General features: G+C 38.8%; 1 protein-coding gene across 1 annotated transcript in view; it reads left to right on the top strand.

Moving 5' to 3' along the window:
- SLAIN1 (SLAIN motif family member 1) overlaps positions 1-12,237 on the top strand; it is a 46,069-nt gene that overhangs the window by 14,820 nt on the left and 19,012 nt on the right. The window contains 1 exon segment of the mRNA XM_015851597.2: positions 11,594-11,743. Within this exon segment, the coding sequence (XP_015707083.1) occupies positions 11,594-11,743 (150 nt within the window).

Genomic DNA, 12,237 nt, shown 5'->3' with positions numbered 1-12,237 from the left:
GGGGGATTCGAACTCCGGGCCCCAGTTTTGCAAGGCGGCGTCCTTAACCACTGCGCCACCAGAGCACACACTTTACGGTGAGGATGACGGAACACTTGGAACTGGCTGCCCAGGGAGGTGGTGGAGTCTCCTTCTCTGGAGATATTCAAGACCTGCCTGGACACCTACCTGTGTGACGTGGTATAGGGATCCTGCTTTGGCAGGGGGGTTGGACTCTATGATCTCTAGAGGTCCCTTCCAACCCCTACAATTCTGTGATTCTGGATCAAGAAGGCTGTTTAGGTTGGATACTTGCAAGCATTGTTACACTCTAGCATTTCAGAGAAGTTGTCTTTTTCAGTTGCTTGGAAATAGGGAAAACGGAAGGCAGCCTCTGAAGTCTCTTTCTAAGCTCTGTTTATTGTTCCCTGTAATGAATGCTGTCAGAGTGAATTTCTTTTGACTATATGCAGAGATCTGTATCTGAGCCAGTCACCCCGATCTCCCCTTTTAGTCAGTGGAGGTGAGGTGAATCATGCCCTGTTCTTTCACTTTTGAGCATATTCTGTCCTGTGGTGACTAGGTCAGCCACGAATGTATGTCAGAGCATCTTCATCATGTCTGTGTGACACAGGCTCCTGTGGCTAGAAGTACCATAAATAGATAACTAGAAAAGACTGAGAACAAGAGGAAGCAGCATGCACCCTTGCCCTGACACTCTCCCAGGTGTATTTCCAGTTCGGAGTGTGACTGAATCAGATATGATACCTGATTTATGTGATTAACTAACCTTTGATGGATTCTTCTTTGAATTTGTGTAGTCTCCTCATGTGAACTTTTATCAGTAGCATTCTTTGATAAGAATTCCTTACTTTAGAAAGCTTGTAATTCCCTATTAGAAGGCTTCTAAAAATAAGTGGTGTAAACACTCTCCTTTTAATGAATGAAAAGATTATAGTTTGGCAGAAGAGTCTGGGCGATCTCTTTTTTGTTCCACATTACCTTATGTAGTAATACTTATGAGACTGTGTCTTCTGCTTAGGAAATCATATCTTGTTTCAAACTAGTTGAAATGTGAGAGCTTGTATACTTATGAATCCTGGTTAACAATCCACCCAACAGACAGAAAACACATCAAGTCAGCAGTTTGTACAAATTGCCAAAAGCTGAGTACAGGAGCTGGGGAGGGAACAGACATTTTTTCAGTATACTACTTGTCCTATATCTCATGAAAGGAAATTTGGAAGCCAGATTTGCCTGTTAGCTATTGCTTCTTTGAAAATATGTTTTTTGGCCCTGTGCATGCGGAAGGAGTTGTGCGTGCAGTAAGAAAATGAATGGTGAGACAATTACATTTATCACAAAGCCTCTGTGCTTGTCTGTGTAACTAGTTAGTAAATACTTCACCTATAAAGAAGAGACAAACTAAAAGAAAAACAAAAATCCAGTGGTGCAAAAGCACACAGCCAAGGCAAGATGGACTTTTTATGTAGGAGTTTTGTATGAGACATGTAATTCATACTCCTCAATTGCATTTTTTGTTTCTAATCTTCTGAACACTTAGAAAAAATCATTTGTATGAAAAGGTTGTGTTGGGGAATGGTGGTTGGATTCTCTCTGCAAATCAGTGCAATACAATTGTAACATAGTGTAGTCATTTTCCCAGTCTGTAATGTGTCCAGAGACAATTTTCAGGTCAACCTGTCACTGAATTATGTTGAAACAACGTAGTTGTGCATCTGTCTTGAAAAATATAGAAATCTTTGCTGCCTGCAGTGATACATCATCACTGGCAAAAGTGGAATTTGTCTGACACAGAGCAGCATTCCTGAATCTTACTTAGATTTACGTCTTTTTTCAGCAACTGCAACATGCTCAACAGCACTGTTGATTACATTGCTTTGCTGTGCTGGATGAAAGTCCTAGACAGTACTGCAATTTACATGCTTTCTGACTGTTCCTTTGAAAGAGGACTGTGCTGTTTTTGCTGGGGCAGATCTTGAGGTATATGAGTTGCTACAGTTTGATAGATTTAAACAGTAGTAAACCAATACAAACCAACTGAACTACCTTCTCATTCTACACTAATATTGATTCCTTTTTATGTTATTGTTGAAATAGAACTTTATGTGAATGCCACACACACTTAAAGCTAACGTTATTTTTCAGTTTTTCCCAGGAAAGTAGACAATCTGTATTCTCTCAGCTCCTCCTAATATGTGATTGTCACCTAACTGTAGTGACAGTTGTTTTCATTAGACATTTGATAATGTATTTGAGGTTGAAGTTGATTGTTCTTTATTATTTTAAAGAAGCATGGGAAGAATATTTTAATTTCTTTTTATTTTGCATAGCAATCCTGTATATTGTGTATAAAATTGCTGTGAAAAGTTAGAATTTTGTAGTTAAATTACATTCTTTTAGAAGGCCACCAGATGAAAATGTATGAAAATGCTATGTAGTTTCTTACAAGCTGACCTATGTTAAGAATGTGGGAAATCATTGGATTTTTATGCTAAATTCTAATGAAACCTAAGAAAATGTTGCCATTTATTTATTCAGTTGTTGCAGTCTAGTTGTGGAGGTTTAAGGTTCAAGGATAAATATATACAGGAAATTTTATTTTGGAGACCCTTGTGTACTGATTTGTGCAGTCAGCACTTAACAAAGTTTATCTCTCTCTCATCATTGCATCTATGGATGAGGAGGCACCTTGCCTCTCTGGAACAAGACATCAAGGGATGATACAGCAAACAAGCCCCAGGAGCATTTTGTGAGCTGGGTATGACAGTGGAGGGAAATAATAGTTTTGGACAATGACACATTCAATGTGAGTGAAAATATGCGTTAAGCATATGAAATGTGGCTCTTTGTTGATGACAGTTATGCTGACTGGATGGCTGAGGGAGCTACAGCTATGGTTATGAAACTGTAAGTTTCATACTTAAATAAGGCGTTGAGACAACCACAGATGATGACTGGGAGAGACTGGAACTAAGAGTGAAATGCTTGAAAAATTGAGATGTTTGCAGTACAGCAATATTCAATAAAAGGAGAATATATGTATTCACCAGAATAACTTCCAGTTTTATAAATATATGTCAATTATATTGCACACAGAAGGAGAAGTGACAACATTTCTGTTGAGGGCCCAGAATTTGTTTTGTTGAAACTGATAAATATTGTAATTTTTTGAAGAAATTTTTAGGACTTGTAATTGTGGAGGAAAGCATGGAAATAGTAGAATTCAGATAGATACTGGGAGATGTTTTTTAAACGTTAAATGAAACATACTGCTCTTAGTCTTCATTTTTACTATTTCTCATTTGCTTCATTGACCATTTCAAAACATGTGTAAAGAGCAATCTGGCACAGTGCGTTTGCAGACACATATCACTAAGCTCTTAGTGTCTGCTGAAACTTGTGAGGCTACCAGGAAGGTGGTGTCCTTGATTTTGGACTTAATGGGAAAGGCTGGAGAAGTGGACCCATGAAAACCTAATGAGGTTCAATAAGGCCAAGTAAAGGGTGTTGCACTTGAGTTGGAGCTATCCCAGGTATTTATACAAACTGGGGGAAGATCTCCTTGAGAGCAGCCCTGTGAAGAAGGACTTGGGCGTACTGGTGGACAAGTAGTTGGACATGAGCCAGCAGTGTGTGCTTGCAGCCCAAAAGGCCAACAGTGTTCTGGGCTGCATTAAAAAAGGGGTGGCCAGCAGGGAGAGGGAAGTGATTGTCCCCCTCTACTCAGCTCTTGTGGGGCCCCATCTGCAGTACTGTGTCCAGGCCTGGGGCCCCCAGTACAGGAAGGATGTGGAGCTCTTGGAGCAGATCCAGAGGAGGGCCACTAAGATGATCAGAGGGCTGGAGCACCTCTCCTGTGAGGAAAGGTTGAGGGCACTTTGCTTGTTTAGCTTAGAGAATGCTCCAGGGGGACCTCATTGTGACCTTCCAGTACTTGAAGGGAGTGTATGAACAGAAGGGGGAACAGCTGTTTACAAGGGTGGAGAGTGATAGGACAAGGGGGAATGGTCTTAAACTAACACAGGGAGGTTTAAGTTAGATATTAGGAGGAAGTTTTTCACCCAGAGGGTGGTGACACACTGGAACAGATTGTCCAGAGAGATTATGGATGCCCCATCCGTGGAGGAATTCAAGGCCAGGCTGGATGTGGCTCTGGGCAGTCTGGTCTGGTGGTTGGCGATCCTGCACATAGCAGGGGGGTTGAAACCAGATGATCATTGTGATCCTTTTCAACCCAGGCCATTCTATGATTTTATGATATACAGGTTAGTGGCCCTGCCTCTGGCAGGGGGGTTGGAGCTTGATGATCCTTGAGGTCCCTTTCAACCCAAGCNTTTTATGATATACAGGTTAGTGGCCCTGCCTCTGGCAGGGGGGTTGGAGCTTGATGATCCTTGAGGTCCCTTTCAACCCAAGCCATTCTATGATTCTATGACTGACTGTATTTTAAACACTTATTCAATTGTTAGCTTAGAGGAGAGGTTTTATTCAGGCCATATAATTAGTACCAGAGTCAAGTATCTTCATATATGCAATTCAATTTATTTTTTAGCTTTGAATATAAAAGCTATTTTGATCTCTGGCCTGAAGGCTTATATAAAACTTAAGCTAATTGAGCTAGATAGCAACTTCAGATATAATTTAATGTTTAGTCAGTAATATAGCACAGTAATTTATGACTTTATTCTGTCTGTATAGCAAAGAAATAATTATTTTTTGTTAAAGTAGGTTGCTGTATTACAGAATTCTGTCAAATTTTGTTCACTGAGTTTCATAACAGAATTATCAAAAAGGGGGGTGTTTCAAATGCACGTATACTCCCTTTAGTTTCTCGAAAGCTCTGGTATATTCTTAGCTAATACTCCATCTTGTGTACAGCAGCTGTACTTGATCTGTCTCTGTTTTGCTTAACTGAACAAAATTAAAACAACATGATGGACAGTCAGTGCCAGTTTTACCTTATGTCTGAGTTTATGAGTGATCCCATTAATGTTAATGGTCAGTTTTGGCCTCACTTTCAACCCTGGCTTTTGTATGTATGCTTAGAGATAGAGTATGTTCTAGTTATTAATATTATTCCATTCCTTGCCATGCACTTATATATATATATATATATACATATATATATGTTTACTTATTTAGGTTTTCATGTGAATTGTTGCATACTTATTAAAGCTGATTATTAACAAGAGTCAGTGTGGTACGTATTTGTGTTTATGTAGTTGCTCCAAGTTTTTCCATTAGTGTACTGTATCATTCAGATATAAAATGCTAGTAAAATTTTAAAATGCTAGTAAATGTTTTAAGGTTATGAACAGGCAACCTTGTTCCAAATTTTATTATTTAAAGGAAAGATTTCGTTCAATTATGCAGACATTTTGATAAGTCCTTTTAATAAATATTATAATAGATGTTATGTAACCCAGTATAATGTCACCAGCCTAGTTACTAAGATTTGATCAAGTCCAAGAAAATTGTATCCAGAAAGTTGAGCATTCACTGTGTAGCTGTTAACTTTGAAGACTGGGACAATTTGCTTTTTATGTATCAGAGATTATTAGCTCCTTGTGTTGGTTTCAAAAGCGAACAGTTCCATGCTTCATAAAGTCAAATTGTTAATAAATTTGACTCTTTCCCATCAGTAAATCAAAAGATTTTATTTTATTTTATTTTATTTTATTTTATTTTATTTTATTTTATTTTATTTTATTTTATTTTATTTTATTTTATTTTTTTACTTCTTTTCTCTTTATGATTCTCTATATAAGCCTGCTTTCCTTCCCACAGCTGGTGTTTCTTCCTTCAGTATGTCTTCAGGATTATTCTTGTTTATATCCAACTGCAAGGGTCAGAAAATTCCTTCATTTTTAAAGGGCAGGTTAGTTTCTTAAATCATCTCTGGGCAGCCCAAGTTGGATCTTTAGGTAAAAAAAAAAAAACAAAAAACAACAAAAAAAAAACACAAACAAACAAAAAAACACCTAGTAATATATGAAGTATTGAAGCCAAACAACTTGGCTTTTAAATTGAAAATAAAGGTCTTCACAGTGCTGCCTCATTCTAATTCTTAATATCCTCCTCATTCTCTGGAAAAATCCCACTGAGAACCATTAACAAAGTACAAACCCTTTCGTATTTTAACAGTGCTTACTGTAATAACCAGAGCAGACTCAGAATCAGTTTGGAGTAAAATAACTATCCTAAAGTGACCATCCATTGTACTATTCTGTGATTTAATACATTTAACGTTATTTTGTATATTTGCTTAGATATGTGTAGCCGTCATTTCCTACATATCTTTTCATGATTTTGGCATAGACCAAGATTTATGTAAGTCTAATCTTACTGTTCTTGATACTGTTGAAGTACTCAGTATGTAATTCATTTTGATATTTCCAACTGAAACCTAATGAAACTATTTTCACGTTTGGAACCTAAATTATTATTTGGCTGTTAATCATATGCATAAAAAATGACAGTCCTCAGCTGAAGCTGAAGCACTATCAGGCTATACTTGAAAAATAGAACCCAGTGATTTCGGGGGGCATTTTAGAATAGTATATTGCTAGAGTTTATTGGCATCTTTCTCTGCCTTCCCTTCAGAACACACACAAGTTGAAAGAGTAATTCTGAATCTGTTTTGCTATAAATACTGAATATGTTCTTAGTGTGGGTTCTTGCTTACATAGTCACTATAACCGTTGCTTTGTGCTCCATGGGCCAGCTCACAGTGGTGATTGTACAAAGCAATGAATGATGTTTATTTGTGCTGTACGGTTGACCACATCTGTGGGTGAGAACATGCTGGAAGCTAATTGGCCTGGCAAATGATCAGACTGTGATGAAACAAGACATTGTGTTAGGCAGAAAAATAGAATTACAAGGAGCTGTCATCCTTTGGTCATCACTGATAGCATCTGATGGACAAGACAGATGTTAGCTGTGGTTATGATATTTAGATCTACTCTATCACACACATTTCTTTAAGTGAATGCCTCAAATTAATTTACAGTTCTGACTGCTTGTGGGTTAATCCACTCCATAGTGACTGTGTTACATACAGCTTTGTAAAGCTGTGATTGTCAGAGTTCACTCTCCTTTTTGTCTTTTAAATTTTCAAAATTTACCTTTAATAAATGTTAAAGATAAATAGCTCTATCAGGAGATAGAGGTCGTGTTGCTAAGCATGGAGCAATTTTCTAGAAGTGGCAATGGTGCAGTTCCTAGTTACGATCTCAGGCCTGTAGGGTTTTTAAGCTTGAAGGGTCTAGAATCATGAAAAATTAGGGAACTGCAGTAATTCTGTGGTTAAGTGACAGAAAAGATCACAATTTGCATTTTTGTGTCTTACTTTTCTTGTAGTTTAATTCCCTCTTACAGAGGCTGAGCATTACACATACTTCCCTTCCACTGCAGACTGCTGCATTCCCCTTGTGGAAGCAAGAAATCTCCTTTGCAGTAAGCTTAGTAGCACTGATGAGAAGAATAGAAAAGTCTGATTAGTCCACACAAAACCAAAACCTGGGTTGCAACAAGGTCAAGGGAGGTGATTCTGCCCCTCTACTCTGCTCTTGTGACACCCCACCTGGAAGACTGCATTTAGTTCTGGGGCCCCCAACAATAGAAGGACATGGAGTTGTTGGAGCAGATCCAGAGGAGGGCCACGAAGATGATCAGAGGGTTGGAGCACCTCCCCTATGAGGACAGGCAGAGAGGTGGGGCTCTTCAGCCTGGAAAAGGCTCTGGGGAGATATTATAGTGGCCTTCCTGTACCTGAAGGAGGCCTATAGGAAAGCTTGAGAGGGACTTATATAAGGGCATGAAGTGACAGGATGAGGGGAAATGTCTTTAAACTAGAAAAGGTAGATTTAGACTAGATATTAGGAAGAAATTCTTTACTGTGAGGGTGGTGAGACACTGGAACAAGTTTCCCAGTGAGGCTGTGGATGCGCTTCTCTCCCCTGGAAGCATTCAAGGCCAGGATGGATGGGGCTTTGAGCAACCTGGTCTAGAGGGAGGTGTTCCTGCCTATAGCAGGAGGGCTGGAACCAGATAATATGAAATGTCCCTTCCAATCCAAACAATTCTGTGATTCTATGGTTCTGTGAACTGGATGAACAAACTCAAACAATACAGTAGATTTGTGATACAAACCATAATGTTTTAGGCACTTGGCTTTTGAGGGCTTTGGGTTTTCAGATACGTTTGCAACATCTGTCAGAGCGAAGTACACCTGCTAAGTGCCATTTATCCCATGGATTTTTGAGCTAGATGTAAGTATATCCATATGTTGTGGTTTGAACCTAGCAGGCAGCTGAGCACCACACAGCCATTTGCTTGCTCCCACCAGGAGCAATGAGGGAAAAATCAGAGAAAGCTAAAACTTGCGTGGTGACATAAAGGCAGTTTAACAGGACAGAAAAGGAAAGGATATAATAATAATGATAAAAGAATATACAAAAGAAAATGATGCACAGAGTAATTGCTTGCTATCCACAGACAGACACACAGCCAGTCCCCAAGCAGCGGCAGCTCCCCCCAGTTTTTTGTTCAGCATTACACTGTGTGGTATGGGATATCCCTTTGGCCAGTTTGAATCAGCTGTCCTGGTTCTGGCCTCCCTCTGCCCCTCTCTGGTAAAGCAGCACAAGAAGCTAAAAAGGTCCTTGACTATTCTAAAATGGAGTTGCCATCCCTGGCAGTGTTCAGGAAGTGCCTGGCTAGGGAACTAGGAGATATGGTTTAGGGGTTTCTTGTAGGTATGGTAAAGGGAGGATGGTTGAACTAGGTGATCTTATAGGTCCTTTCCAACCTTATGATTCTGTGATTCTAAAATTGTGTGGGTATTGCTTGTTTTACCATTTGAACAGATAATAGAGACACACAAACCAAACCACACTACAGATGTATTCCTACGTTACTAGATGATCTAAGAAAATGTGAATTAAATAAACATTTGTGTTTTTGCCTACTCTGAACTTTGTGTCGTTTCTGAGCAGACCAGATGCTTTTCAACCTTGCTGTAAGCAATCTGTAGAAAGAGGTGCCCTGTTCCATTATTTGGTTGGTCCTTGAAAAAATGTCATGCTTATATAACCACACTGGAAAAAGAGAAGTAATGGCATGGTAGCTTTAAAGCTTGCTATGGGATTACAGTTGTTTTTAGCACTTGATGGTTAAGCGTATTTTACCGTTGTCTCTGAACTTTCACAGCTGATAATTTGACTTGTAACTCAGTAGTATGATGTTTGATTGCCATGAACAATTCCTTGAAGAGCACTACCAATTTAATTTGTTTCTCTATTAACTGTAATGGTTAGTGGTTTTTGTTTCCTTTGTTGTTTTGTGTCTTGACTCACAGTAATATATATGATAAATAAATACCAAATTGCTGTATACATAGAAAATAGTAAACAGCACATACTTAGTAGAAAACTTATTGGAACAAATCTTGCATGTAGAAGGCTCTGCTGATCCTCTGTTTTGCTGCTGAACTCAGACCATTATTTTCCATTTGCCATAAGTAAACCATGTATAATTAAGAGATTATCGTTAGATAATTTTCTCACTAATTGCCCTTTTCTATTTATAACAATAAATCTATTTTTTCCCCCTCCTCTCTTACATCCATAACAGCTAGCCGATGGCGGAGCCTCTTCTCTACACCTGTCTCCCTGGCTTTCCCTTATAGTCCTGTTGCAAGACTCACTCCATATACCAATGGCTTTAACAGTCCCAGCTTCTCTAAAACCTCCAGTAAAGCAATACTAACACCTGAACGGACAGGTAATACTTATCCTTTTGTTCATTTATGGTTCTTACAAGATTGCTTAATTCAATATAACTTGCTAGCATTTAACAACAGTGCACTGTTCAGATGATTTTATAAACTCTCATCTCAGATAGATTTATTTTTCGTTAAAATGTCCTAAATTTTTGCTCTTAGCTAGTGGTGTAAGTTATTTTCTTTGTTACGCAGTGTGTCATAGGAAACCAATGCTCCTAAATGGCTCGGCTTTCCTCAGTGGTTAACCTCAGTTTATAATTGCTGCAGTATCATTTTAAGCCATCTCTAGCTTGGTCCTTTTCTGCTCATTTTTACCTCACTGTGCCCCTTCTTTATGTCTACAAAAACATTTGTGCAGCTGTGTAATGAGTTTCCACGGGCAATTTACCTGTTATTAAAATAACCCTCAGAAACAAGGCTGTTTTCCATCTGGCATCGCTGTTACCATCACACCAGTCTTCAGAGGGCAGAGATGTTTTAGGAAAAATACAAACTTCCAGTGGGTTTTCCTTCTTCAGTACAGGTATCAGGATTCAATCTGTGACTGCTCTTAAGCTGAAGTGTCAGTGGAGAAAATAATCCTCTGGGGAGGAATCATTAATATTTTATTGCTGGCAGAAGCAGATGTGATCTGAGGAGGTCAGCAGTGCTGACACAGTGCCACGCTGCTCTGTGCACAATTTTCTTTACCAGTGCAAATAGCCCTGTTAAGGAATATGAATGCTTTGAGTGAAATAATGACTTGTGCAGGTGTCTGTGGGTAAGCAGTCTGAGCTGCCCTATTCAGTGGGATGCAGCTTAGTTCCTATCCAAAAGCATTTAGTTCAGTTTCAGGTGCCCTCGCATATCTTATCTAGCTTCCAAGTGCTGATCCAAAAGAGCACAGCTGTTAGAAAACCTAGAGGACCACTTCAACTTCAAAATTTAAAAAGGCAAACACATTTTTAATCCTTCCAAAGCAAAGTAATCCCCTGCATGTGCTTTTCTGTTGGAGTTATTGTTAGAAAACAGCTGAATTGATGGCGAATTTTGGATGGATGCTGTGCTAGAGGATACAAACACATCTGTGATATAGGCACAGCTTAAAAGCCTTCGCCACAGTGGTTTCATCCTGTAGGCAGGGAGCCTCTGGTTGTTTGAAGGATATTAAGAAGTAATTTGCTTTTTTATTTGAGGATTTTTTCTCTAATTTGGGCAAATGCCAGCTGGTATAAGTGACTGCAGTTTAGTTTGTACTTTCCCTGCTTCACAGGAAAAAATAGAATCTTGAGCCTTCCCTGAAGCCAGCAAAGTAAAAGAGGCCTATTTCATAATACCTATTTCAGTCTTAATTGCTATGATCATTTATTTCTCTGACAATTACAAACAATTTCAAACAATAGTAAAATTTAAGTAAATAACTACTATATAGAATCTGAGTACTGAGCTTAAACTAGAGACATATGCACACTTGCTTTTCAGAAAAGGATAGGGAGATTCATGATATCATAAGAAGGATTCAAATGCAGATAGAGTATGCTAACAAGTCTATGCTATCTGAACTGAATTGAGTAAATTATTCATTGTCTGGGCTATGCAATGCTATTTTGGGTACAAGCAGAGGAATTCACGATCCATTACTACACATACTTCTCATGAGTTTCTAATCCCTTTGCTGATTGTTGCTGGGCTGAGCTATGCTTCTGAAAGCTTTCGTTTGTTATATGAAAGTAATTTAAGCTACTGTAACATAATGAACAGTTACTCATGAATGAAAAATGACCAGAGATATTCACAGACTAAAGATTATATTTTTCTACCTAGGTTACATTTCTAGAAATTCCCCTTTGAGCCCACAGTCATCAATAGACAGTGAGCTGAGCACCTCAGAGCTGGAGGATGATTCTATTTCCATGGGATACAAACTGCAGGACCTCACCGATGTTCAGATTATGGCCCGTCTACAGGAAGAGAGTAGGTGGCTTCCTTCGTAACTGTTTTTCAGAGGAAGATTTAATGCTGCAGTCAAAACTGCTCCTGCCTTGTCTCAGTCAATTGGATATTTCCTGAAAGATGTTGCCTCTTCAACAGCAGATGGAAAAACTCTTCATCTGTGAGCAAAAAGCGTACACAGTGTCAGGTTCAGGTTAATAGTACTGGATGTTTGAAACTTGATTCTTATTTATTGCTGACCAGTAGCTCCATATCCACCAAATACATTTTTATTTAGCTGTTCCATAGTGTCTTATTGTATTATTTAAATAAAATTTGATAAAGGGCCTCCAGTATCTTCCATATGAGGAATGGCTGAGTGACCTGGGTGTCATACCTATGGTGTGGGAGGCAAAGGGATGAGACCAGATTCTTTTCAGCGGTACATAGCAATAGGACAAGGGGAGATGAACAGGGACTGAAGCATAAGAAGTTCAGCACAAATGTGTATCAGAACTTCACTGTAAGAGTGATGG

Source organism: Coturnix japonica, chromosome 1 (assembly GCF_001577835.2).
Source record: "Coturnix japonica isolate 7356 chromosome 1, Coturnix japonica 2.1, whole genome shotgun sequence".
Classification (NCBI taxonomy): Eukaryota; Metazoa; Chordata; class Aves; order Galliformes; family Phasianidae; genus Coturnix; species Coturnix japonica.
The sequence above is the reverse complement of the archived record's forward strand: the minus strand, read 5'-3'. Positions and strand labels throughout refer to the sequence as shown.